At 53.8% G+C, this 27,868-nt stretch overlaps 1 protein-coding gene across 3 annotated transcripts in view; it reads left to right on the top strand.

Moving 5' to 3' along the window:
• Positions 1-461: 461 nt before the first annotated feature.
• ITPR3 (inositol 1,4,5-trisphosphate receptor type 3) overlaps positions 462-27,868 on the top strand; it is a 66,620-nt gene continuing 39,213 nt past the window's right edge. For 2 of the 3 annotated variants that reach the window (XM_045834682.1, XM_045834677.1), the window contains exons 1-3: positions 462-862; positions 16,488-16,558; positions 27,338-27,459. In XM_045834682.1, the coding sequence (XP_045690638.1) occupies positions 774-862; positions 16,488-16,558; positions 27,338-27,459 (282 nt within the window). In that variant the 5' untranslated portion in view covers positions 462-773. Of the gene's footprint in view, positions 863-995; positions 1,031-16,487; positions 16,559-27,337; positions 27,460-27,868 lie in introns of those variants that run through there. The other variant, XM_045834687.1, reaches the window with a different exon arrangement.

The following is a 27,868-nucleotide window of genomic DNA, read 5'->3' as shown; positions in this document are numbered from 1 at the left end:
TGAGAGCGCCTCTGGGCGCGAGACGGCACTCTGCTGGGTGCAAAGACGGCGAGGTGGCCGGGCGGAGGGGGGCGGCGGCCGCAGCCAGGGCGCTCTCCCGGGTCCTCCGGGGGCGGCTCGAGGGCGGACTGGCTGCCCTTTCCCCGGGCGCCCACACTGGCTCTCAGTGACCTGAGGACGGAAAAGTAGATGGTCCAGGGAACCAAGAGGGCGGGCTGCCCCGGCAAAGGCTGGGCCTCGAGAGGTGGCGGTTCCTCGAGTCTGTCTGGGGACTTTCTGGAGCTGATGATCATCCCGGAGACGCTGCTGGAAGCCAACACGCCTCGCAGTTTCGCCGATCCGAGGGGTGCAGGGCGCGGGAGGCCGGCCGGCGCACGTGGGTGTCGGGGGCGGGCCGCGGTGGGGGGGGGGTCCGGGGTGTGGTTTCCCCGCCTCCCGGGCGGGATTTGCATGTGTGTGTGTGTGGCGGCCTCAGACTTCCTGCTCCTTCTACGGCGCAGGTACGCGCCGGCCGGTCGGCGGGCGGGCGGGCAGTCGGCGGGCGCGCCAAGACCCGGCACCTCCTCACCCGGACGCCACCGCCGGCTCCCGGCCACGCCGCGCCGCCTTCCGCTCCGGTGTCCGCTAGCCGGCCCGGGCCGCGCGGAGCTCCCTGCTCCTAGGTGGGGACGCGCCGCTCCCCTCCCTGCTGGTCATCTCTGCCCTCCACGCAGAGCCTCGCCTCGCGCCCTTGGGCCCCTCGCACTGCTTCGGCTACCCCGAGGGCCGCAACCATGAGCGAGATGTCCAGCTTTCTCCACATAGGAGACATCGTCTCTCTGTACGCCGAGGGCTCTGTCAATGGCTTCATCAGCACTTTGGGGTGAGTTCGAGGGGGCACGGACGGGGAGGTGGCGCGGCTGGCCCTGGTGCCGGTTGCCTGCGTCCTGCCTCCGGCCTCCGACAAACCCCCTGGACGTCCCCAGCTTCAAGGAACAGGGGAACGACTCGCCTCCTGCTTTTAGAGAAAGGAAGTTAAATGTTTGCCCAGGTAGGAGTCAGTGCCCTGCCGGAGTTGGCAGGAGGCGCCATCCTGCGTGAAGCCTCCACCCACCCTCGAGCGCTCGCAGCTTCTCTGACAGGGCGGAGAAACTTCCTCTGCAGGTGGTCCTGGGGTGGGGGCTGGTGGGTGCCTGGGGCCTGAGTTGGGAAAAGGCATCCGGGCTGGACGTGACTGGCCCTGGGCGTAGGGCGGGACTGTGGGGGTGGGGGGCTCTGCCTGGAGCCCGTAATTCTCTACTTCGGGACCTATTGCACCTTTGAGAAATCGCACCTTTTCTTCGTAGCTCTCTCCTGCCCTGCCCCTTCAGTAGGAGTGTCTTCTCAGCCCTCCCCTTCCAGGCGTCGAGGCCGGCTGCCCCCCTCTCTCCGCCTCTCCCTGTCAATTTCCTGCGCGGCTCATCTGGCGCCCTGGGTCCCTGGTCCCAGGATCTCTGGAGCACTTTACAAATATTAATTAATCCTGACCGCCACCCCCCAGGGTCTGGGGTGGATAGGCAAGAAATCAATTCAAGCGCCCCGGAGAAGGTCAGGCCTGAAGCAGGCCAAGGGAGGGAGAAGAATTAGGCAGAGGGAAGGGGTCACTGCAGAGAGCGGTTGGGTGAGTCGGGGGTGGGGTGGGGTGGAGGAGTGTATTCTCCCCCTCTCCCGCCAGGCCCTAGGTCAGGGTCTGCTACCTTTGTTCCATTTTCAGTCAGGAGACCTGTGTTGTCGCATGCTCCCCACCACCCCCAGCTCCCCTTTAGGATAAACCCACTCTCCTTTGCTAACCCTGCTTCTCTGGACACCAGCTAGCTACCAGGTGCCTCCTCTCTCGGGGCTTTGGAGGACAGCCGTAGCACCTCAGCCCGCTGGCTCCCTGGGCCTGGCCTTGCTCACCCTGAGCTGGGGGGTGGGAGTCACCTGGCTACCTTGGTGTCTCCCGGGGTTGTTGGGAGTTTAGCTTCAGTCCAGTAGCAAAGGGAGTCAAACAGGACCGTGGGGTTGGAGGGCTGGCTCTGTTGGCAGGGAACTGACTAGGAGTTCCCGAAGATCCTGCTCTCCTTATCTCAGCACACTCCCGGACTCTCTCGGTCCCCTCCCCCTCTAGGTCTGACTTCTTTTGCTCAGTTCCCCTGAGAATGAGGATGGAGGCACACCTGGGCCTGTGCCTCCCAGCCCCCTGCAATGACCAGGCTGCCCCTCAGGTCAGCACTGCTGGTTGAGGCCAAGGCCTGTCCCTTGGTAGGCACACAGGAAACACCCCTGCTAGTGCTAAGAGAAGGGGAGAGGGTGGGGGCTGTGAGGGGCATGGGGCAGATGGAAGCCCTCATCCTAGTGTCTAAACAGCACTGGAGGCTTTGGGGGAATGCCCATCTTCCATCTTCTCTTTTGGTTTGGGCCTGGCTCAGGGCTGAGCACCCAGTGGGTGATTTTTTTTTTTTAATCCTGACTTGAGGATATGTCCATCGATTTTAGAGAGAGAGGAAAGAGGAAGGGGGTGGGGGGGGGAGAGAGAGAGATATGAGAGAGATATCAATTAGTTGCCTCCCATACATGTCCCAACAGGCATCAAACCAGAAACCTAGGTATATGTTCTGATTGGGAATCAAACCCACAACCTTTCGGTGTATGGGATGACATTCCAACCAACTGAGCCACCCGGGCAAGGGATACAGTGGGTGTTTTTAAATACCTGTGAGATCTAGCAGAATCATCTTCTGCCCTCCCTGCAGGTTTCTTCCCCTCACAAGGGATTCTCCGTTGCTTCCTAATAGTTCCCTCTTGCCTTGGTCCTTCCTGTCTAGGAGCCTGCTTTCTCCAGTCCACTTTGAGTGTGGGCAGGGCCTGGTAACATGCAAGAGTCCCTGTACTCCAGGGCGCAGGTACCCTCTGCAAATGCCTCCTATAGCTCCCAACTTTCTACTGATGGACGCCCACCCTCCCGGCCTGGCATTCCAGCACCAGCGTATGCTAGCACCAACCTAGTTTTCTGGCTTTATTCACCTACCCCTCAGGCCTTCCCAGAGGTGTACCACACTGCTCCCAGGACCTGGAACCTACCCCATGGTCTCTTTACCTTTGTTCTGTGTGGCCCCACCTTCAGCAAGTCTCCACCTGGGTAAATCTGACCCACCCTCTAAGATCTAGTGCAAAGTGGCCTCTTGAGAGATCCATCTCCTCTGCCCCAAACCAGTAGAATTATCCCTTTTTCCTCTGTGCTTTGCACTGCTTTGTACAAACTTCTCTCTGGTGTTAATTGTTTTATTTTGCAATTGGTTGGAGGTTTCTTTGTCTGGTCACCTAATGCTGGGCACTTTGCCAGGATTAACTGATAAATTACACCGTTTGTCCACTCAGCATGCCCACAGGCACTGTGCTGGGCACCGGGGACGCATGTCTGATGAGGGAGCTGTGTGTCTCACGTTCTTGGAACTTGGAGTCAATAAATGAATGTTCATAAGCACTGTAAGTCATTGCTACTCAGCCTACTCCTTGGTCAAGCTGCATCAGCATCACCTAGAAGCTTGTTAGAAAAACAATCTCAGACCTCTGCCTGTCCTGCTAAATCACAATCCGCATGCTGGTCACCAGGAGATTTGGTGCCTTACAGTGTGAGAAGCTCACTAAAGTGAGTCTGCTCCATCCTCACCAGGACCTTTCTGCCTCTGCCCTCCGCTCTGGCCCCCTTTTCCCTCCACTCTGCCTGTGGGAGTCCATGTCTGTGAACCCTGGAGGCCGATTTGACTGAGTTCCCAGGCCAGCCCACTGCTTGATGTCCAAGAGGTGCCCACGAAGGGCTAGATGAGATGAATTTTTTGGAGATGGGGTGGCCTTGGAGGGGAGAGGGGCTGGCTCCGCTGGGAGATGAGAAGGGGGGAAGTGTTAGAGGAGGTAGTCTGGGGCAGCCTTCAGACTGCAGCCAGACTCTGCAGGGTCAAGTGGAGGAAGCCAGTTAGATCTGCTTGGATAATTAGAGCTTCCAGTGAAAATTGTACATTAACTCTCAGGAGGGAGCATGGGAGGGGTCTGGGGAGTGGATGCTCCGTCAGGGCCTTGGCTGGGAGGGGAAAGCAGGCCCAGGCCTGTTCTGGGCAGGAGGGCATGGCCAGGGCCACTGTCTCCCTCCCCACCCCTGGTGTGGCAGCAGACACCAGGGCTGGAGAAGCTGACTGGGGCTGGTGAAGGTGAAGGATTTAACGTGGCTTCCGGTCAGTGGCTGCGGGGAACTGGCCCTGAGTGTGCAGTATGGGCCCCTTGGAGTCGTAACATCTGAAGGCCTTGAAGACCTCATTTGATTGCTCCGAGGTGTGGCCCGCAGACCACAGGGGAGTGCAGGTGAACTGTTCTTGAGGCTGAGCTCCCAACACTTGTCACAGTGCCTCTGTGTACCCACACCTGGGTGCTGGAGCACAATTTGGAGGCTCTCAGGGCTCCTGGACCTGTGTCACCAGGGCCAGATGATCACAGGGAGTAGGGTCATAAGGGTCCCCACTTGGGGCTCCCTGTCCACTTTGTAGCCTGTTCCACTTCCCCAGGAGGGTTGGCATTGGAGGTCAGGACCCAGAAAATGTGGAGGAGGCAGGGTTCTTTGGAAAAGACAATGGTGCCTGGAGAATGGGAGGCAGCTGGAAAAGGGGAAGACGGACTATGAGATGGGCTGACTGCATAAAAGCCATGGACATGGGTCTGCAGGAGCTGAGCAGGGCTGCAGAGGACAGGGCAGTGTGAACGCCTCATTCGTAGTCTTTTCAGGGCTCATTGACTCAGTGTGAGAAAACCTCAGCAAACGTGGAGGAAGCCCCAGGTTAGCAGGGTTGGGACCCTTGAGTCTGGAGCCCAAGGGCATGGCTCTCCTGCTTTTTCACTAGCTCTGGGTGATTTCGGTAAGGCTCTGCTTTCTCAGAGTGTGTTTCCTTCAGCCTGGATGTCCTCTGTGGTGCTTTGTTTGCATCTGAGAATCCCCTGGGGGTATTTCGAAAAAGTCCGGCTCCCAAGTCCCATTTCACACCAACTGTATTGCCACTTCCAGGGCTGGGGTGTGAGGGTTGGATTGTTAAAGTCTTCTCAGGTGGTTTTAATGCTTACCAGTGGCTGGGATCCCTAATCTGAGGCCCCCCTAGGCTACAGGCTGTGAGGAAGTCTACATGTTGGGTGTGCCTGCCTCTTGGTCCAAAGAATCCATCTCTTAGCCTTCGTCAGACTTCATTAAGTCATTCAGCAAACATGTATTGAGCACCTACTATGTGTTGGGGCACTGTTCTAGTCACCAGGGGATCGGTAGTAACCGTGCCAGAGTTTCAGCCTGTTCTAGTCTGCACAGTGGGGAGATGGTCCTTAAGAGCCCTTTGAACCTTCTGTCTCTGAGACCACGTAATTTCAATTGGGGGCACCGCCCTCCGCAGCAGACCGCATTCCTATGGGGCAGATGCCAGACCTGTCCTTGGCTTTCACGTAACGGTGATTTCACTGGAACGAGATGATTTACCCTGTCCTGTGTACTAAGGTGGGGGGACTTGGCCTCAGCCGGGCCAATCCATGCAACGAGTTTTTTGAAAATACCTATGTTTTCTGATTAAAATATAATATATGCTCCATGGAGTAAATCTGAAAAACTCAAAAATTATCTGTAATAATACCACTGCGTCTGATGTTCACATTCTGTATATGGACCCAGCCTTTTCCCCTACACAAATAAACAGTTACAAAATGATATGAAACGGCACATAGGTCTTCATACCTGTCTTTCTGGGGACACATTAAGGTGTGTTTTCCCAGCCAGCACACCATCGTTAGGGCTGCATGGCATCCCATGGTATGATGAATCTGAATTTATTTAAGTAACTTGAGTGTTGGGCATTCAGGTCTGAAGCCAGGAAAGTTGGCCTGTTACCACCAGAACCAATAAGCAGAGACAGGGATTCAGTCTCTGTGGGCGCTTTATTCAGATGGCCGGAGATCTGAGAAAACGGCGAGTTTGTTTGCTAACGGACCGTCTTAAATTCCATTTTAAACCAACCCTTTTTATAAGGAGAAGAAAAGTGTAGGAAAAGGGTTTGGAATTCAAGGGAAAAAAAGCATAGGTAAGGGACTTGGGATTCGGGAAAGAGGTTAATCAGATAAAAGCTGCAGCCCGGCAGTTTCCCTGACATCCCTTCAGCCATTGACTGGAGATTTTCTTCATCCATGTCCTGGGTGGTGGACTGGCTCGGACCCCACCTGGATCGCTGTGGTCCAGGTGACCTTGAAGATTGCTGGATCTTTGTGCTCCTGGAGCACGAAGGCCAATTGCCTGTGGTCTCCTGGAGTCAGGGTGGGCCGTGCCTGCAGTTCCTGAATCAACAGCTTTTCACATGCATTGACTACTAGGCTTATTAACTGTTAACTTAAACTAAAATTTCCCAATCTTGAGTACCCCATCAGGTTGTTTCTCAGTTTTTGCCATTACAGACAGTCAGCCCTGAACATCTCAGTCCAAACATGCCAGAACACTTGTCCAAGTGTTCTCTTGGGATAAATTCCTAGAAGTGGAATTCTGAGACTGAAGGGAAGGCACATCCCTTACCCCAGAGGCTGTCTCTGGTGGTAGGGTGTGGAAATGGGGGCTCTGTGCTCACGGGGTGTGACTGGGTTGGGGGTGTGACTCACTTCACCTCTCAAGTTTGAGAATCTTGTACTGGGGGTGTGGAGAGTAAGACCAGCCTCTGCCCTGGAGGTTGAGTGTGGTGGCTGTGGCGGGGAGGGGCCTTGCAGGACAGAATCAGGCCCGTTTCCACCATGGGGCTTTAGGGACCCAGGCCTTGTACGACTCCTCGGCCTAAGCAACACTGCTGTTGGCCTCTTGCTCACGCTGCCCTGCTCTGACTTCCTGAGCCCACATCCCCTCCTGGCTCAGTGCAGTTGGGCTGTGGGGTGGGTGGGCAAACGCCTGGGATTGGGGGTGGGATGAGGAGCCCACTTCTGGAGTTCCTGTGGTCCACCCCCAGGCCTGCTCTCCCTACTTCATCCCCTGTGGAGCTGGGGGCTCCTCCCAGGGACCAGGGCTGTGAGAGAGGTGGGAAGAAGGCCCCGTGGAAGGGGAGGAGAGCCGAGCCCAAATCTCCAGTAAGCTCATCACATGTGAGCCCTGAGCCCTGACACCCTGAAGGTGTCATGCTGGTCATGCCAGGAGTGGCAACGGTACCCAGCATTTTACCCACAGTGAGGACCCCCGCCGTAGTGAGGCTAGGTGAGCAGGGCCACACAGCAGGCGTCTTTAGAGTGAAGGCTTAGGGCCTTTACACCCAGGGCCGTGGGTGCAGAAATGAGGCTGGGCCTTGACACCGCAGTGAGCCCAGGGTGTGGGCTGGGCTGGGTAAGGACACTGCAGAGCGGTGTCCGCTTGGGCAGACAGGCCAGAGCAACTTCTTGCAGGGGACTGAGTGGGGGAGTAGAATGATTACAGTGGGCTGTGAAGGTGTGTAAGGTATTTTTTTGGCTGGCAGGTGGGCAGAGCCGGGAGAGGCAGGGATCACAAATCTCAGCCTGGGGCAGCTGCAGGTGCTCTGGGTGACACCTGTGCACGTTTGGTTTGCAAATCACTGCCAGCCAGCCAGCCATCGCCCCTCACTTCAGCCTGAGGGAGAGCCTTCTCCTCCGGGAGGCGGGTCTACAAATGGGTGATACAGGTCACCGGAAGGAGAGTTAAGTCTGGGTCGCAAGGGATGCTGCTGCTGGCAATGGGCAGAACTCACAGAGCTTTTACAGTTGGTGGCTTGGGCCTTCACTGTCACTTTGGCTCCTCACCACCAGCCTTGAGGCATGAATATAATTCAAGAAAAGGAGTGAGGACAATCTATTTTTTAAATGATTTTAATTTATTTTTAGAGAGAGGGAAAGGGAAGGAGAAAGAGAGGGAGAGAAACATTGGTCAGTTGCCTCAGTTGCCTCTCGGCTGTGAGCCCTGGCCCGCAACCCAGGCATGTGCCCTGCTGGGGGGTTGAACCCAGTTCTCAGGCCGGTGCTCAGTTCACTGCAATATTCTTTGAGCCAGAGGATAGAAAGGACAATTTAGAATCCCTGTATACCCACATCTTAGACTTAAAAATAAAAATTGTCTATAATTTGGCATGTTTGCTGCATCTCTTTTTTGCTGAAGTATTTTATGGTAAATCACATACATTGCATGTTTTCACCTCTAAATACTTCACTGTACATCTCTAAGAAATGAGGATATAATCCCACTTCGTTTTTTTATTGTTGTTCGTTCCTATTTATGTTGTCCCAGCAATCCATAACTCCCTAACAACACCCGTGTGCAGTCCATGGGCGGATGTGCCCCCTCGTCCTCTGTCTTTGACCTCTGGTTCCTTTAATTCTGGGTCCGGTCAAGGTCTACGTGTTACGTTTAACTCTTATGCCTCTTAAATCTCCTTTCATCTAAAACAGTGTACTGACCCTCACCTCTTTTTTTTTTTAATCATCACCTGAGGACATGTTTGTTGACTTTAGAGAGAGAGAAAGGGAGAGAGAGAGAGAGAAAGATCGATGTGAGAGAAAAAAAAAAATCAATCGGTTGCTATCTGAACACGCCAACTGATGGAACGTGGTAACCTAGTGACCTGATCAGGATCGAACCCGCAACCTTTTGGTGGATGGGGACAACGTTCCAACCAATTGAGCCACCCGACCAGGGCCCCACCTCTTTTTTCCCCTACCAAGATACCGACTTCCTGAGACAGGCTGGTTGTGCTGTAGACTGTCTCACATTCTGGATTTGTCCGGGCTGCTTTGCTGCCTGTCGCAGAGAGCTCTGTGGAGGTCTGGAGCTGGACGGGGCACGCCCCAGTCTACCGGGACTAGCTGAATCCGGTTCCTGCTAGTGGAGAGCAGGAGACAGAAAGGCCCTGGCCCAGAGGCTATTGTGTGAGGGGGCAGAGTCGGGGGGCTGGCTGGATGGCTACTTGCTGCACCTCTTCTCTGTCTCAGCTTTCCCTCTTGTCTCTGCAGCTCCCTGTCCCTCTTCTCCTTGGCCTAACAGATACGTGTTTCCACGCTCCCAGCAGCCCTGTTGAGACCCCAGAACTTGCCAGAGCCCACTCAGTCCTGAGAGTCAGAAATCTGGCCTCAAGCGGAGGCAGCACCCTGAAGACTTGCCAGGGAACTTTATTTCTATTGGGCAAACTTTAGTCATTTGTGCTACCTCCGTTCCTCACTGGCAAGACTCTTGGGGTTCTCTGAGTGGGTGGCTTTCTGTCCTTTCTAGGCTTAAGCGTTTTGAAGGGCTGAGGCATGCTTGTGTTGAAGTTGCACATACAGTCAGGCCCCTCAGGTGGCACAGGGCGGATCCTCGGTAAAGCAGGATAGTAGTGGTTAAGTAAATGGATGTTTGTGCAGGGCTGTAGACGTCAGTTTCTTTTCTCTGATGAGCCAGGGACCGCAGCCAGTGAACCTGGGCTCCTGACCCAACATTCCTCCCCACTCCCACCTATGGGTGTGACTTTGGGTATCCGGAGAAGGGGCTTCTAAGACGCCCCATCCACCACCAGCCAATCCCAGTATTCTGGCAGTGCCTGCAGAGGGAGTGGCCTTCCTTGGCTCTGGCCTAGACCTATGGGGTGGTGGCCAGTGCCCTGGACTGACAGTCAAGAGACCTGGGGTCTGGAGCTGGCTGTTCCCTTCACTTGCCGTGTGACCTGCACTACTCAGTGCCCTTCCATGCCTGAGCTGGATTGGAGAGGGGCTGTCTAGGGTCCCTTGGGCCTTTGCCCAGTCTGTAATTCCTCCTCCAGTGGTTGTTTGGTCAGGGCTTGGCAGGCAGGGCTTTGATTCAGGCCTCTGGGACAACCCCCCACCCCACTCCTAGCTATTCCTTCCTCCTCCTTATCTAATCTTTCCAGTTAGCACTGACCCACCCCACTGCCTTTTCCATGGCTCCTACCTGATCTCAAAGTCCACCCTGGGCAGAATGGGGCCACCTAGGTCCCTGCATACATCTACCTTCCTCTCGCCCCATGCGCGTTCTGGGGACGGTGCCCTCCTTCATGCTTTTGTAGAACAGAATTGTCAACCAGCTCCTCTGAGGGTCCTGCAAGGGGTGGGGGCAGTGCAAAGGTGTGGGATGTGGCTCCGGTCTTCAGGGCACTGACTTGGTGGGTAAGAGCTTCTTGAGTGTAGGGACCACACCCAGTGCATAATCTGCTCCCAGTGAGGTTTTAATGAATGGATGGGGGCCTGAGTTGTATATGTGGCCTGGGGGCCCTCTTCTCTGTGAACCTCACACTGGATGGTGGTAAGAATGGTAAGAATGCCATGAGGTATTAGATGTAAAAATGACTTCTAAATTAGAACGTGTTCTGCACTTGGAGGAACAGTTTTTCTAACGTGATTGAGGCTGGGGTGCCACCTGCCTGTCTTTAGATGAGGGGCAATACCTGTGGTAGGAATGGGCCAGGATCTCTGCAGGAACTTTAAGTGCAGCCTTGAAACTGGCCAGACTGGACCGGGCTTCTGCGGGCAGGTGGGACAATTTGATCAGTGGGCTGGCGGAGGGTGGGAGTAGGCCCTTCCCAGGACTTTCAGTGCAGCGCTCCGGAGTGGGATGATGGAGGGACGGGGTCTCTTCCCCCTAGAGAGCTCGTCTCTGATCACAGCGCCAAGTGCGTACGGGAAGCCCGACACCTGTGACGAACTGGTTTAATAAACACAAATGCCCCTGTGAAATCGGGTGCCACCAGAATGGGGAGTGGCCCCTCAAGGCGGCCCTCCGTAGCCAGCCGAGGGCGGGAGGGAAGGAAAGCGCGAGCGCAGATGGGCGCGTCGCCCGCCTGGGCGCGCGCCGGGCGGAGGCCCAGCGTCCCGGCTGCAACTTGCAGTCAGAGGCAGGCTGTCTGGCGGCGAGTTTCGCTCGGTTGTGGGGGGCTGGGGCGAGGGCTGGACCCGGAGGCCTCCGTGCGCGCTAGTGTGTGTTAGGGGGCGGGGCCTGGTGGAGACCTCGTGCACAGCGACTCCCACGAAGCTGCTCCCTGCATCTGGGTTCGCCTTGCACTCTGAATCAGCTCTTCTTCAAAAACGTACCCGTCTGGTGTCCCCGGCACGGGCCTCCGGCCACACTCAGGGCTCTCTGCAGCCCATCTGATAAGGACTTTCCTGCTTACTAGTTAAATGGCTTCACGCGACACCCTTCTGGCCCACTCCACCCCCTCCACCGCGCACCGCCCAATAGCACCTTCATAGGAAGCCTCAGCCCTAGTGAGGAATGGAGGGGAGGAGGCCCTGCTGGGGTGCTTGGGGACTTTTGGGACTTTCTCAACCTGTTGCAGACGGTGGCCTTTTTTGCCTGCAGGCTAGGTTGGGGGCTGCCCTAAGTACCAAATGAAAAATGAAAAGATGAGGAGTGCAAGTGCAAGGTGCCACTCTTAGAGGTTCCCAGGAAGGGGTGCAGAGCAGTAGCCCAGAGTTCCCAGGCCATGTTGATTCTGTGAGTCTGGGACCCACACAGCGAAGGAGTGAAGGCGGGAGTGTGGAATGTCAGAGCTGGGAGGAACCTCTGAAAGTCCCACCTGCTGACCTTGTTTTCCTGATGCCTTAGGGAGCCCCCACATGGCTTGCTTCTCCGCTTGGTCCCTCTTACAGACCATTTCTGTGCAGGTTTGGGATGTTCCCAACCTTGTTTGAGATTCTCCTCCTGCCCAGTCCCTCCCCTTCTCTAAATGGCTTCGGCGTGCACTCCCAAAATGCGTTCTAGACCCCTGGGCTCTGGGGAGGGGCTGAGTTGGAGACATCAAGGCTTCAGAAGCTGTGCCAGAGTGGGTGGGGACAGATGTACACCCACATAATGGCCAGGTGGATTTGTGCCAGGGAGATTACAAAAAGCAAGCCGAGCATCTGAATTTGTATGTCTTTTTTCAGGGCATATGTGAGCCAGACAGGGAGCTCCCAGGGGAGGAGAGGGGTCCATGGTGAGGATGGGGTTCTCTGACAGGGAGTCTCTGGGAGGGACCTCCACAAGGCTTGTGCACTGGTCAAGATGGGGGCTGTGGGGTGCTGCCCCAGCCTCTCCATTCTTCCCTGGGGCTACTCAGCACCCCTGGCAGTGCCAGGTCCCAGGCCCTGGCCAATGCTCTTTCCCCTCCCCCACCAAAATTTATCTTCCTAGGTCCCCTCCCCTCAGGGCTTTGCTAAGAGACAACCAGCTAATCTGATTCACTAATGTCTTAACAAGAAATTCTATGAATTATTCAAGGCTCTGCACAGTTCCTGCCTGTTCGTTTATACCTTCGCTGATTGGCCAGGCTCTGACCTCCTCCTTCTCCGAATTCCCACGAAGTCCACAGCTGGTCCCACCAGTTGGCACCTATGCATTATTCCTTCTATCATTAACTTTTCTGAGTGTGTGACTTGTCTTCCTAATAAGATTTAAACTCCCTGAGTCAAGGACCTTATCTTTTTGCTTTTTATGTACTTCCCTCAGCAGCTAATAAAATAAATTAATTCACTCTGTGTGTACTTCATGTGTACCTGGTCCCTGCCAGGCAGTGGTCTAGATGCTGGGGTATGGAAAGGAGCAAAATGGGCACATCCTTGTCCTCATGTACGTTCCACCCTCATGTGTGAGGCTGGGGTGACAGTAACCAAAATAAGTAAGTACGGCATATAGCAGGTCCATGGTGATGAATGCTGTGGAGTACAGTGAGGCAGGGAGGTGGATGAGGAACATAGAAAAGAGCCATTTACAATTTTAAAAAGGAGGGGGAGGGAGGGCATGCAGGGCCATTTGAGCCAAGCTGTGAAGGACGTGAGGGACGGAGCCAGCAGGTTACCTGGGGGCAGTGGGTTTCAGGCAGAGGGAAGAGGCAGTGCCAGATGTCCGGGAAAGTTTGAAGGGCCTGGAGGAGGGCTGTGGCCTGAGCAGGGAGGGCAAATGGGAAGCAGGAGGGGATGAAGTCAGAGAGGTGGGAGGGGTCTTTCAGGCCATTGTGAATTCTCGGCTTTACTCTGAGATGATTGGGTCTAGAGTTCTGAACAGAGGACTGCCCTGATTTTGACCTACATTTTTAAAAAATATATATTTTATTGATTATGTTATTACAGTTGTCCCATTTCCCCCCTCCACTCCCCTCCACCCTGCACACCCTCTCCCGCCCACATTCCCCTCCTTTAGTTCATGTCCATGTGTCATACTTACAAGTTCTTTAGCTTCTACATTTCCCATGCTATTCTTACCTTCCCCCTGTGTATTTTCTACCTACCATCTATGCTACTTATTCTCTGTACTTTTCCCCCCTCTCTCCTCCTCCCACTCCCCTGTTGCTAACCCTCCATGTGATCTCCATTTCTGTGGTTCTGTTCCTGTTCTAGTTGTTTGCTTAGTTTCCTTTGGTTTTGTTTTAGGTGTGGTTGTTCATAATTGTGAGTTTGCTGTCATTTTACTATACATGTTTTTTATCCTCTTTTTTTTAGATAAGTCCCTTTAACATTTCATATAATAAGGGCTTGGTGATGATGAAGTCCTTTAACTTGACCTTATCTGAGAAGCACTTTATCTGCCCTTCCATTCTAAATGAAAGCTTTGCTGGATAGAGCAATCTTGGATGCAGGTCCTTGCCTTTCATGACTTGGAATACTTCTTTCCAGCCCCTTCTTGCCTGCAAGGTCTCTTTTGAGAAATCAGCTGACAGTCTGATGGGAACTCCTTTGTAGGTAACTGTCTCCTTTTCTCTTGCTGCTTCTAGGATTTTCTCCTTCATTTTAATCTTGGCTATTGTAATTATGATGTGCCTTGGTGTGTTCCTCCTTGGGTCCAACTTCTTTGGGACTCTCTGAGCTTCCTGGACTTCCTGGAAGTCTATTTCCTTTGCCAGATGGGGGAAATTCTCCTTTATTATTTGTTCAAATAACTTTTCCATTTGTTGCTCTTCCTCTTCTCCTTCTAGTACCCCTATAATTTGGATTTTGGAACGTTTCGAGATGTCCTGGAGGTTCCTAAGCCTGTCCTCATTTTTTTGAATTCTTGTTTCTTCATTCTGTTCTGGTTGGTTGTTTCTTTCTTCCTTCTGGTCCACTCCAGGGATTTGAGTCCCAGTTTGCTTCCCATCACTGTTGGTTCCCTGTGCATTTTCCTTTATTTCACTTAGCATAGCCTTCATTTTTTCACCTAACTTGCTACCAAATTCAACCAATTCTGTGAGCATCCTGATCAGCAGTGCTTTGAACTGTGCATCTGATAGGTTGGCTATCTCTTCATCGCTTAGTTGTATTTTTTCTGGAGCTTTGACCTGTTCTTTCATTTGGCCTCTTTTTTTTGTCTTGTTACACCTGTTACATATAATGGGTGGATCCTTAGGTGTTCACTAGGGCGGGGCAACCCACGTTGCTGGGTTGTGATGCTGTATGTGGGGGAGGGGTCTGAGAGGGGACAATGGTGCTTGCTCAGCTCTCTGCTGGATTTCAGTCTCTTCTGCCACTTCCCCCAAGCAAACTGGGCCCTTCTGGCACTGATTCCCAGGTGGGTGGGCTTGTGTACATTCTAGGACCCCATGGGTCTCTCCAGCGAACTCTCCTGTAGGGCTGGGAGTCTCTCCTGGCACCTCATCCCCCACAGGTGTTTTCAGTTGGTGTTTTGAGGCTTTATTTCCCCCACGCTGGAGCCCTGGGTTACAAGGTCTGTCTTGCTCCCCAGTTTCGCTAGGTTTATCGGTCTGGATGAGTGTGTCTATTTTAACTCCTTGGTTGTCGGACTTCGATACAGTTCAATTTTCTGTCAGTACTGGTTTTTTCGTTTCTAAATTTTTGTTGTCCTTATTTTGGTTGTGTGAGGAGGCACAGTGTGTCTTCCTATGCCTCCATCTTGGCCGGAAGTCCTTCCTTGACCTACCTTTTAAAGGGATCCCTCTGCAGCTGGGTGGGGAACAGGCTGGCGGGGGTCGGGGGGAGAGGTGAGAGGATGCAGCAGGAGACCAAGGAAGAGGCAGTTACAGAAATCCAGGTGAGGGCTGGTGGGGGCCTGGCTGTGGTGGTGGTGACAGTGATAAGAGGTCAGGTTATGCACATATCTTGCAGAACCCACAGGGCTTCCTGACAGTGGGTGCGGGTGGAAGATAGGAGCCAAGGACTGGCCCTCGGTTCTTGGCCCAAGTGAGGAAGGAAGGACGGGCCGGGATGGGGAGGACTTCAAGAGGAGCACGTTTAGGTGGAAGACCAGGGGCTCAGTGTGGAACTACCTAGTTTGCGATGCCCGTGGATGTCCAAGTGGAGACTCAAAGTAGGCAGTGAGATTTCCAAGTCTGAACTTGGGGGAAGAGGAACGGGTGGGGGCGGGGGGGTTGTGGGGAGTCATCAGTGAGTGTGAGTGGTGCCTGGAACCCATAAGTGTGGCTGAAATGACCAAGGGTGTAAGTTCGGATGGAGAAGGGGCGAGAGCCAAGGGCTGAGCCCATGCTGGAGGCTGGGGACAGGGAGGGACACCTAGAGTGTCCTTCCAGCGCAAGCCGCCCTCTCACTGTGACTTCCCCACACAGTACCCAGGTCCCACACAGTATCCAGAAAAATAAACATGATTTGTAGTACCTGGTCCTAAAGTACACAGAGGTTATACTATGCCCATTCTGCATATTCAACGTTCAAACCCGGTTTCCTCCTCTGTGAAATGGGGCAAGTCTTGTGGGGAAGTTGTTGAAAATTCAGAGGTACCAGTTGTGAGGTGCTGAGATAGAGCTGGCCTTTGAAATGGTGGGTTATCATCATTACTTTATTCTCGAGGCTGGGGTGGCATTGAAGACTTTTAAATGTAGAAGCGAATGGATGAATGGGTGTGTGGGTGGGTGTCCTCCAGAGAGTCGGGATTGACCCCAGCCATGGCTGTAAGCGGGTAAAGGAGAGGGTGTGAAACGGGGCCTGACTGAGGTTGGGAAGGTGCGAGATGTGTTGTCCTGTCTTTGAGACCCAAAGGCTTGTCCCCCTAGTGTGGTGTCTCATCTGTCCATCTGCCTCTGGTCTCTCTCTGCCTGTTTCTTGTCTTTATCTTTTTCTCTCTTTTTTCCTTTTCCTTCTCTCTCTGTCTCTCCCTCCCTTGTTCTCTTTCTCTTTCTGATTTTGTCTTCATCTCTCTTGGTTCCTTTCTCTCTCCCTCCTGCATCGCCCACTGCCCTTTCAGATCTGGAAACCAGGGTGTCTAGGTTATGGCAAGAGTTGCACCCCAGAGTGTGACAGCCTGGACTGGCAGCAGACCTCACAGAACAGCTCTAGCTCCAGCGGGGGTGGAGGGGCTGCATGAGTCTCTGTGCTTTTTCCTGGGGGCTCTCCCACCCCCGCTCCAAGAGATCTTGCCTTTTCACCAGGGAAGAGAATGACTTGCTGGTGAGGGGTTGTCTGTGATGGAGAGGTTTCTTTGGAGGCCTCCCTGGTGCCCTGGAATCCCCTGCACTGAGGGAGGGATGCTGTGGGGAGATGGGCTTCTTTTCTCCCATTGACCCAGCTGCCTTGTCCCCCAGGCTGGTGGATGACCGCTGTGTGGTGGAGCCTGCGGCTGGGGACCTGGACAACCCTCCCAAGAAGTTTCGAGGTAAGACCTCCACCCCTGCTGCAAACTTGCCTCCCAGGCTGCCGAGTCAGGGACCCGGGACTGAGTCATTCAGCCCCGTTCAGCCCCTACTGCCGGTCAGAGGAGGCTGCCTGAGGCCTCCCGCTGCTGTCTGAGGAGCCCCAGGGCCTGTACTGCTGCCCTCTCCGCCTTGCCACTTCTTCTCTTTCCAGGGCCACGCCCGCTTCTCAGAGCACACCCACTCCTGGTGAGGTCTGCCCCTCCACCTCCAGCTCCCTACCAGCCACAGGGCTTTCTTTGTCTGCTTGGCTGGGTGTTTTCTGAGGGAAAAGGGGAGGGAGAGTGAATTTCCCCAGGCATTAGGAGGCCCAGGGCGAGAGCCCTTCTCTGTGCTGAGTCTCCACATCTCATTGGACCTGATAGTCCCAGGTCCCTTCTCCTGACCCTGGCTATGTCCTCAGCCCCCTGTGGTGTGGATGACTCCTGCCCCAGGGAGCTTGTGGAGCCCAGACCCTGCCCTGCTGAGTGACCCTGGGCACTGCCTTCCCTCTAGGCCTTTGTGCGCTTGGTGGTTGGTGGGCTCCTGAGCTCCGCCCCGAAGGCCCTAGGGCCCTTGTGAGGATAAAAAGATATCCTGCTGTCACTGTGCCCAGCCAGGGTAAGGTGTTCTTGTGAGTATCTGTGAGGCGGAGACAGCCAGACAGATGCATCCTGGGCATGAAGGGCAGGGTGGGAGCAGGTAGGAACATGCCAGGCCACGGCCGCCTCATCTGCCCATGTGGCTGCTCCTCTGGGGAGAGATTAGCTGCAATTGTCCTGGGGAGGGATGCTGGGGCGGGGCATGCAGGATTCAGGGTAATCCTGTGGCATCCTTGGCTGTCTGCCTTGGGCCTTGCCCGTCCACTGAGGTGCAGAGAAGATTGGGAGGGGGTTCCTTCCAACCTGCAGAGAGTTCCCATATCTTCCCTTCAGCTCCTGCTTCCAACGTGGGCCTGTGAGTGGGAGCTCTTTGCTTGGGGGGGTCTTTCTTAGGGGACATGCCTGGATATGTAGGAACTGCCTGTGGCACTGGACTTTTCTCACCACCATAAACCCCTCTGCCTGCGTCCTCTCCTCTCATCCTCTCCCCCTCATTGCTCTTATTTCTTCCAGTCACACCAGCCTCTGCTGTTCCTCACGTGTACCAGCCATGCCCCCACCTCTGCACCTTTGCACCTGCTGTTCCCTCTGCCTGCAAGGTTCTTACCCAAATACCCACGTGGCTCATGCCCTCCGCAGCGTCAGGTCTCATATCCTCAGTGGGGCATTCTCTGACCACTCAGTATAAAATTGGTCCTCCTTCCCAATCTCCCTTCTCTGCTTTTTTTTCTCCATAGCATGAATCTGACATACTCCATGTATTTTAATGATTTGTTTGTTTATCATCCGTCTCCTCCACTAGAATGTCAGCTCCACCAGGGCAGGGATTTCTGTCTGTTTTATTCACTGTTTTATTTGCAGTGTCTGCCACGTAGTGAGTGCCCAGTGCACATGTGAGGAATAACATCATGTCCTAGCCCCCCCTCCGGCTGCTGCCTCTGCCTGTGCCACCTCTCTCAGGCCTGGCTGCTCTGGGTCCTGTAGACATGACCCACCAGAGTCCCTGGTTGAGCCCAAACATAAAGGCACTGGGCCCAAGCTCGGCGGGCTAAGGGGTACTGGTGAAAGCCTGTGGCTTGAGGCGTGGCTCTGACCACACTGCCCCTGGGTCCTGAAGGTTATGAGTGGATAGAGCAGGGGCTCGGGGGTCTCCTGCAGCCAGAATCAGGAGGGCTTTGAAGCTGCTGCTGGAGGGGGCAGATGCCCTCTCCAGCTGAGGGCCTTAGGTAAATCTGGGGAAGAACTTAGTAAGGGAGAGAGTGGTGAGGGCCCTGAGGGTGAACTCCCCCCAGGTCAGAGACGGACTGGAGCTGAGAGGAGAATGTGTGTGCAGTCAGCTTTGTGGTGTGACAGCTGGTGACAGAAGTTGATGTGGCACAGGAGGATTTCTCCTTCGGTTTCAGTGGATAGAGGTTGGGGCCAGTTTCTGATGACGAAAATGCCACTTAGCAGGAGAAATGCTTCTTTGACTCCCTGCCCTTCTCCTATCACTCCTTCCTGCTCCTGCCTTTCTCTTCCTCTCTCTTTTCCCAAAGTCTGTGAGCAGGGCCCTTCCTACGGTCCAGAAGCGGCACCAATGCATTGGGCCCAGCCAGCTCCCTGACTCAGCCTCCCGCCTCCTCCTGCATCCCAGCTCCAGACCCTGGCCTGTGGTGCTGGAGGGAAGCAGGCAGAGGTCCCTCCTGGCTGGTGGGTCCAAGTTGGAGCATTAGAACTTGGGATGAGAGATGGAATCCAGCCTCTTCAGTTTTGACACTGAAGCCCAGAGAAGAGAAAGGTGGAGAGACAAAAGCTGCTCTCTTTGTCCCCTGACTCCTGGGGCCCTGGGGATGTCCCAGCAAGGACGTGGGGCAGTGGCAGGCATTTAAGAAGTTGGCTAGAGGTGGTCAGGAACGCCTGTGTCGCAAGGCCACCCTGGGGTGGCCTGGCCATTGCTGGGACTGTGGGCTGTCCCTCTTCCCCCAGTGCCCTCTAGCAGTTCCAGGCTGACTCTCCTTCTCCTGCTGAGGGAAGCCCCCACCCAGCCTCCATCTGCCCCTAATTGGCGCCTTGTTTGTGGTTTCAGCGCTAGCCGTCTTTCAAGGCTGTCCCAAGCCCCAGCACGTTCTGGGAATTCTTTCCAGAGCCTGCAGAGCCCCGGGAGGCCCAGGCTGCTGGTGTCCCAGTGTGCAGAGCACCTGAATCCAGCTCAGGCTCCTGGACCTCTGGTTTGCTGCCGGGGTCTTGGGGTTGTGGCTGCTCTGAATTGTGCACTGCTGGCTGGCCCAGGGTCTGGGTATGTTCCTCCCATGAGCCCTTTCTTTTTGTCCGACTCCAGGCTGGGGCCTCAGGTGACCCACACCTCCCTCTCTACCTAGGGGAAGTCCGAGCTCACAGCCTCAGCTACAACAAGACCAGAAAAATGTGCAGGGGTCACTTGCCCTCCTAGACTGGTGGGGGCGAGTGCTGGGGAGGGGTTGATGAGGTGGCCTCCCTGTGCAGGGGTTCCCCCTACCCCACCGCATCCTTATGCCTCTGCTCTACCTGTCCACCTCCCAAGCCCGGTTTATTGGTATTTGCATTATTATTTATTAAGACATCAACTCGACACAAAAGAGAAAAATAACACACACCTATGTACCCACCATTGTGCTCTGTCAAATCCTTTTAACCATGTTTATTTCAGATCTTTGCACCTTTAAAAATATAACCATCTTGCCAATGGCCTAAACCTTCTGTGTCATCCCCCTGACCCTCTCCCTGCCCTCCCTCTCTGCAGGCAAACCCTCTCAGACGCTGGTGCGTCACTCAGCGGCCTGTTTTCTGCTTTTGCTGATAATACATAGGGCTGTGTCCTAGACTGTTATGGGGACTGCTTTCTGCTTTTACACCGCTGAATGATAAAGGTAGCCATCTGTCCAGTCTTTCCGCACTTTTCATCTTGTACTCTTTTTGAGGTTTATCTGTGTTGAGGATTGTGGTTCTAGTTTATCTGTTTAATTGTTATGTAATAATATTCCACTGATGAGCAAACTACAATCCATTTATCGGTTCTCCTACTGATGGCCACTCAGCTCATTTCCAGTTTTGGTCATTGTCCACTCTGCTGCGGCGATCGAGCGTCCGAGCACGTTGTGTGCATCTTCTCGGGCTCACGCGTCTGCGGGTGGGGGGTCCTGGGTGGGAGGAACGGCCCTGCTGCCTTCCATGTGGGCTGTGTCCACTCACCCCTCACCCTGCCCGCCGCCTCCCTCACCCCGAAGCCTGACAGCTAAGCGGCTTTGGCCGCTTGCTCCACCTCCACTCGCTCACTCGCCTTTGTCCCGCTTGTGCTTCCTCCAGCTCTCTGGGTGTGAAGCGCCATCTGACTGTGGTTTTAATTTCTATTCCTCTAACTACTAGTGAGATGGAGCATCTTTTCATATGTTTATTGGCCACTTAAAATTTGTTCTTCATCTTTTTTCCATTAAAATTTTTTAAAATTTTTATTTTTAGAGAGAGGGGAAGGAAGGGAGAAAGAGAGGAAGAGAAACATTGATGTGAGAGACAAACATCCATCAGTTGCCTCAACTGGCAACCCAGGCTTGTGCCCTGACCAGGAACTGAACCAGCAACCTTTTGCTTTTTGGCATGATGCCCAAGCAACTGAGCCATGCCAGTCAGGGCTTCCCCCCACCCTCTTTTATGAAAGTAACACAAAGACCAGTTCTGGGATGGAGATGGAAGCAATGGTGCCCCACCCCAGCCTCACTCGCCTCCCTCCTGTCATGTCCTGGGACAACCGTGTCAGAAAATCTGGCTAGGCAATTTATTCATACAGTTAAAACCTCAAAACATCATGCAAATATAGGTAAAGAGTCTGCCCCCCTCCCTATTGTCCCTTTAGGTAACCACTTCCCTTGGTTCCTCCTGTGTCCCCCAGTGGTCCTCTATGCAAATACAAATGTGTAGTCAGATGGTCCCTCTCTCCTTACACAGAGGTAGCATTCTGTGTGCACTGTTCTATTCTCTGCTGTTTTTACTTTATGAACTATGCATGTGTTCTATTGGAGAGATTTCTATATTTGCATATAAAAATCTTGAACTCTTCCTCTTTTTTTTTTTTTTTTTTTTACAAATTTATTGCCTTGTGGTAGGTCAGAAGTTCGACACAGGTCTCACTGGGCTTAATGCATGGTCCTCACAGGACTGCATGTCTGTATTTTTTTTAACCCTCACCTGGGGATGTATTTACTGATTTTAGAGAGAGAGGAGGGGAGAGAGAGAAAGAAACATTGATCGGTTGCCTCCCGTACATGCCCTGACTGGGAATTGAACCCACAACCTAGGTATGTGCCCTGACCGGGGATTGAACCCACAACCACCTGAGCCACCCGGCCAGAGCTCTTCCTCTTTTTTTTCCTTTAAGAACTCATTTTTGTTCCACATCTTGGAAAAATTGAAACTAGTATTCCTATCGATTATAGTTTTAAGCATTTAAAAAATGTTTCTTTTTAGAATTGTGGTAAATATTCTTAATATAAAGTACCATCTTGACCATTTTTAAGTGTACAGTTGAGTGGCATTAAGCACATTCTCCTTGCTGCGCAGCCATCACCACCACCCATCTCCGTAAAACTGAAACTCCGTATCCATGAAGTAGTAACTCCCTGTCTGTTCCCTCCACCCCCGCCCCGGCACCCACCATCCTACTTTTCACCTCTATGAACTGTACTCTTCTACGAACGTCATGTGAGCAGAATCATGCAGTATTTGCCCTTCTGTGACTGGCGTCTTCCTGGTAGCATGAGGGCCTCAGGCTTGCACGCGCTCCGCCCGCATCTCTTCTTGGCTGCGCTCTCACAGCCCCAGAGCATTCCCCTACCTGGCGGTGCTGTGAGACGTAACCTGCCCCTCTGAGGGACACCTGGGCTGTTGCTAATCTTTATCGTTCCTGCCAGTGCTGCATGGAGGACCCTTGTCTCGCGTCATTTTGTACGAATGCAGGTGTGGTCTTAGAAAGGAGGCTGCTGAGTCTGAGGGTGGGAGCCCTTGTGATACTGAGCGAGCCCGCCAGTTGCCCCTGCCGGGGCTGCATGGTTTTTGCAGCCCTCGGGCAGTGCGGCAGCTGGGGGAGCAGTTCCCCTGGGCTCTTTCCACTGTTTCTTCTGCCAGCTGCGTCCGGGTCTCCACGTGTTTGGCTTATTCCAGAACTTCGCTCCCTTGGCCCACTCCTCCACTATTCTTTCCCCTGCCCTCCCAACAGCCCCTGTTGCTGTTGTAGCGTCTCCACTGTCACCTCTGTAGACCCGAGTGTCATAGTTCACCTGTTTCTCATTCTGTGCACTCTGCAAGCATGCTGCCCTTGTCTCCTTCCTGTCACTGCTGCACACACAGTTTTATAGCATCGAGACAGAATAAGCTTCACGTTCTCTTCCATAACCACCCTGGAGCCTGATTGTCTTGTTCTATAAGTGGAGTCTAAATGGTGAAAAAATTAAAAACTGCTGTTTGCATGATTTGTACAGGCTTACAAAGCCTGTACATTATTGTGACTGTGGAACTGCATTCTCTGTGCTGTCCTGGTCTTGAAAGCTCCTATTGGTGCTTTTCAAACTTTCCTGAATATCAGAACCATTTTGTGTGTGTGTGGGGGGGGGTGGGGGTAATGCCTTTAAATGCATGTTCCCAGGCCTCACCCAGATCTGCCAAGCCCCCCCGTCACCGGGACCTAGGACTTCCTGCCAGATGATTTATGCAGTAGCAGTGGCTTTTGGAGTGTTAGCTACCTTAGTCAGTTTCAGGGCATGGCACTTGATTTTCTTTAGTAAACGAAGATCCTCTTGTCTGTAGCCTTGCAAACCAGGTGCTCCTCTCACCCACGGGCACGTGCCCCCCAGCACACACAGTCTTTGCCATAGGAGCCCCTGGGCCCAGACTTTTCTCCTGGCCTTTGATGCTGGGCTCTTGTGTGGGCTCAGCCTTCCTCTCTGCCGCTGCCCTGCGGTTTGGTGAGAAGGAAGATCTGGCCCCTGTGCGGTTCTGACACGGCTGCTTTTGGGTAAAAAGCACAGCACAGTAAAAGCATGGAGATGTGTGTGGGCTGGTCTGCAAACATTTCAGAGGGCTCTAAGTATTTATCCACTCAACAAGCATTTTCTGACACGTTTGTGGGTAGGGCTTTAAGGGAGGGGTATATGAGAGGAAAAGATGAATTGGACAAGCTAGTGAGTTTCCAAGAGAGCTAGAGAGGAGTCAGGAGCAGGGAGGGATCACATCTGGCTTCAGCGCTCTCGTAGGATCCTGGTGCGATGTGTTTCTTTCAGACACGGCTTCTGGCTCAGCGCACTGTTGGGCTGCAAAGTCCCTCTGGCGGGGCTCAACCATCTTTTAAAAAATTGGGTAGAATAGAATTAGAATGCATCAACCATAGTAAGGGTTGTTAGCATTTTATTAATTCTTTCTTAAGCTCTGTCTATGCTGTTAAATATGTTCATTGAGTTTTAGACTCGGTTATTGAAGTTTTTTATTTATAGAAATTGGATCTGGTTCTTTTTCAGTCTGCTGTGTCACTCTGTGTAGTTTCCTATTCTCTCCAGGGATCCTCAAATGTTTTTTTTTTAATTGATTTAAGCAGAGTAGGCATTTCTGGTTTACCAATGTCTGTCTGATGTCTCTTCACGTCTGGTTCTGGTGTCTGTGTTGTGAGTTTGTTCTCTCTTGTGGCATCTAGTTCTCTGGTTGTCTATGACTGCAGACTTGCTGCGTTTAAACATTGGTACTGCGTGATTGTGGAGTGGCAGGAAGTACCCTCCTCCAGAGAGGGCGTGCTGCCAGATTCCTAGGGGCACCCCTGGTGCAAGACCATCAAAGCCAAGCTCAAGTCTGGGGTTTTGCACCACCCAGGGGGTTCCAGCAGGGCTGAAGGGACTGTTCTGAGGGGAGGATTTCCCACCTTCTGTGGGCATAGGCTCAGATTTCTGTCCCTGTCACTGGTGAAGCTGTCCTAATAAAAATTAATGTCTTCTGGAATCAGCAAATACTCTCAGGGTGAAAGTAGCTTAGGGGCGTATCTCCCTGGTTTCCCCTTTGATCTTCTGTCCTGGCTGGATGGTTCCTTACTGTCTTACCAGTTCTTTAAGAAGTCTTCAAGTAACATCTGTTTGAAAAATCCAGTTGTCAAGTTGTTTTCCGTGCCACGATGGCGTGTAACAGAAGCCCCACATTGTTCCATGAAGCGGTGACCTGCGTATGTGTTTCCTAGGTCAGCTGAGCGACCCGGGGCATCTTCTCTCTTTCCTCCTTTTGTCCGGTCTGGGCCGCGAGTGCAGCGGGGTGGGCTGTGGGAGACCAGGGAGCTCGGATTGCCAGGGCCTGTGGGCCGCCGCTGGCTCCAGGCTCCCTGTGGGCCTGATGGCCGCTCCCCTCCGCCTGATGTGAGGCTGCGCGTCTCACCGCCTCTCCACCCTCTCTTGCCTTCTCTTCCACTCGCCTTATCCTTTTCCTCCCTTCAAGGCTAAGTTCAAGCCCTTCATTGCACATGAGGGAGTTGTTCTGTGCTCCATTCTTATATTTTTGTTGCTGTTGTGAGGGAGTTGTTCTGGATTCCTGTGTTCATGTGGCAGACGCCCCTGAGCCCTGGCCCTGGGGCTGGGGACACAGTCATGGGCTCCACTCAGCCCTGCCCCTCCGAGCCTGCCGAGCGCGGCAGACACAAGAAGAGCAGCTGTCGGGCCCAGAGCTGGCTCCTTTAATATTATGAAGTGGAATCCAAAAGTAATGCAGTCTATCCATATCCATATTTATATAATATAAAGTGGGGCGGGGTCCAGGGTCTGAGTGAGCCTGGAGCTGGGGGAGGTGGTGGGGCCAGTGTTGTGCCCTAAGTGTGACAGGGAAAGACATAAAAGGAAAGCAGCATATGACACGGTCCCCCTCCTCTCTCTCTATATGTCTCTATACATTTATATACAGTAAAATAAACAAAAACTACAGTGTAGATGCGTGTTTTGGAAGTAAATGTTGGGCCAACCAGAAGGCCCAGGGAAGCCGGCCCCCGAGCCATGAGCTCACAGCCACAAATGCAGCACTGGTGCTCCGCGTGGCCGTGAGCGGTGCGTGTTCTGAAACAGGAAAAATCTCCTGGTAAAGTTTGAACAATACAAAGTATGACGGTCCTCCCTCAGTTTATATCGGAGTTGCATCCTGGGAAAATTCCATGCAAAAACGACCGTGTGTGTGTGTGCACGCACACACACCACTCCACGCCCAGGGCACTGCCTGCAGCTGTCCACCTGCAGGTGCACAGAGGGCAGTCCAGCAGGTGTCACACCGGACGGTCTCTATGCCACAGGCATCTAGCACCTCTGTCCTGACCACTCAATGCCAGCTGTGACCTTATCACTGGGACAATGAAAATCACACCCCCCACCCCACTATTTTCAAACTCCCCCTGGTGTGGCCCCACTCCCCCAGCTCCCACTGGAGGCCAGTGGTCTCCGACAAGGCAGTGAGATCTCCGGGGGTCCTAGGAGCTTCAACTCAGCCAGAAGAAGCGGGAGGACCTCCTGGAGTAGGAACACCCCAGCTTCTTGAGGGCTCAGCAGAACCGCATAAAGACACACTGTCTCTAACAAACTGAGTGGGTGTTTCTGGAAGTGAGGCCCACTTGTGCTGGTCATGCTGGGGTGGGCGGGGCAGCGCAGCCCTGGGCAGCCCCATCTGCTTTCGGAATGGCCATTTCTCCCTCCCTTCACGGAAGTTCTGTCTTCTCTGAGCTTTGACTCACTGGGTTTCTCCTCCTGATGGCACTAGGGGGCCTCTGCCTGCTCATGGGCTAGACAGAAAATCTGGTTTCACTTTTAGTTCCCAGGGGCTGGATGACCAGCTTTACCAGAGCAGGGACATAGCCCTCCTTGTAGAGGGTAGGTGAGTGGGGCTGAAGGAGAGGGCTCCCCACATCTGATCTGCTCCCACAGTGGCCCCCTTCCAGGTCCCTGCACACCATCTCTGTCCTGTGTTCCATGCTGCTGGAGCACTGTGCTACTGAGGAGGCACAGCCTCCGGGCTGTGAGCCCACCCCCTTGCCCAGAGTGTGATTCCTTCCTGTGACGGGGAGCTCACTGCCTCAGAGCACGGCCTATGTTCTCGTCAGAGAGGCGCCGTCTCCTGTGCCAGCATTTCGCCATGGCCCCGAGTCCTCCATCCCTTCCCACCACACTTTAATATAGGGTTATCCAGCTCATGCCTCCTTTTGATAAGTAGAAAAACCTGACACCCTTTCTAGAGTTTGCGCTTATGAAAACCATTAGTGTTTAGTGTGCTTTCCAAAATAAAAATTGTAATGGTGAGTTTGTTCCTGGAATTTCTTTTTTGATGGGAAAGAGGTCTTTATTAAAATGTTGCACAGTTTGAGAGGCTCATCTCTTCTGCAAAACACAAACAAAAACCAGCTCTTCCCCCAAACACCACAGCCCAAAACAGTGCCCAGAATTCCCGCCCCATCCTTATCTGTCCTCTGGAGCCTGAGGCTGCTAAGTGGGCAGCTTCTCAGGTTGTTCCTGGAAGCTTGATTGACCCTGTCTTAGGTCAAGTTCCCCAGGACGGGAGAATTGTTGAGGAGAGGTCTCCGGAGAGTGAAGGAGCCTCGCTCACCCAGGCCAGGGGATAACAGAGGAAAGGGGTGGTTTTGGGGGAAGAGAAGCCTCAGCCTGACCCCACTGGGAGCTGGGGGCAACTGGCACACTCAGTCTCCCCGAGGCTGGGCTGTGACCTCCCTGCCTCAGCCCCTGGGTGGGCTGCCCCTTGGGGGGGCAGGGCTGGAAGATTTAACTTCTCATTCATCTGTGGGCAGGATGGCAGATGGCCAGAGAAAGACGCAGGTGTGAGCTGTCAGCTGCCAGTGTCCACAAAAGCTGGGCACAGTCAGGGCAAGGGATGGGGGCCCAAGAGCTTCAGATAATCCCCTGTGGGGCAGAGGGCAGGTGTGCACGTCCCAGCTGAGACCCTGCTTTCAAACCTGCACCTGGGACTTTCCATTCTCCTCAATACAGGAGGCTCCAGGTTCTTGGGGGTCCTGCCTCTTCTGCCTCCCCACCAGGGAGCTGAGGTGGGGTTTGAGGGTGGGGCTCTAGGCCGGGGTTTCCCGAGGGGGAGCCCTGAGCCCGGCATGAACCCGCCTGCCCTGCTCTTGCCCTGCCACAGACTGCCTCTTCAAGGTGTGTCCCATGAACCGCTATTCGGCCCAGAAGCAGTACTGGAAGGCCAAGCAGACCAAGCAGGACAAGGAGAAGATTGCCGATGTGGTGCTGCTGCAGAAGTTGCAGGTGTGTGAGCTGGTGTGTGCGCAGGTGTGCGCCTGCGCGGCATCAGGACCCAGGGTGCACACACGGGGCCTCTGTTCGCCAGAGCTGATGGACCCCGTGGCAGAGTTCAGTGGTTTTAAAGCCCCAACACACAAGAGATAGGTGTTTGCAACCAGGTGAGGTGGGGGGGGCAGTAGTGTCCTCTCAGTGACCCGCTCATCTACGTGACCCCTTTGTGCCACTTGGAAGAAGGTGCCCCCACCTTCAGGCTGGCACAGCCCTGTGCCAGGGCACGTGGTTCAGCGAGGCTGGAGCTCAGCTTACACCAGCCCTTCAGCTGGACGCCGCTGTGCAGCGAACAACCTGTGCTGCTGGGCACGGAGCTCCACTGGCTCCAGGGAACCTGATTTGAGAACTAGCCTTAACTCCT

This window comes from Phyllostomus hastatus, unplaced genomic scaffold (genome assembly GCF_019186645.2).
Source record: "Phyllostomus hastatus isolate PE091 unplaced genomic scaffold, TTU_PhHast_1.1 phas_contig_1048, whole genome shotgun sequence".
Classification (NCBI taxonomy): domain Eukaryota; kingdom Metazoa; phylum Chordata; class Mammalia; order Chiroptera; family Phyllostomidae; genus Phyllostomus; species Phyllostomus hastatus.
This window is presented reverse-complemented; position numbering and strand designations above follow the sequence as displayed.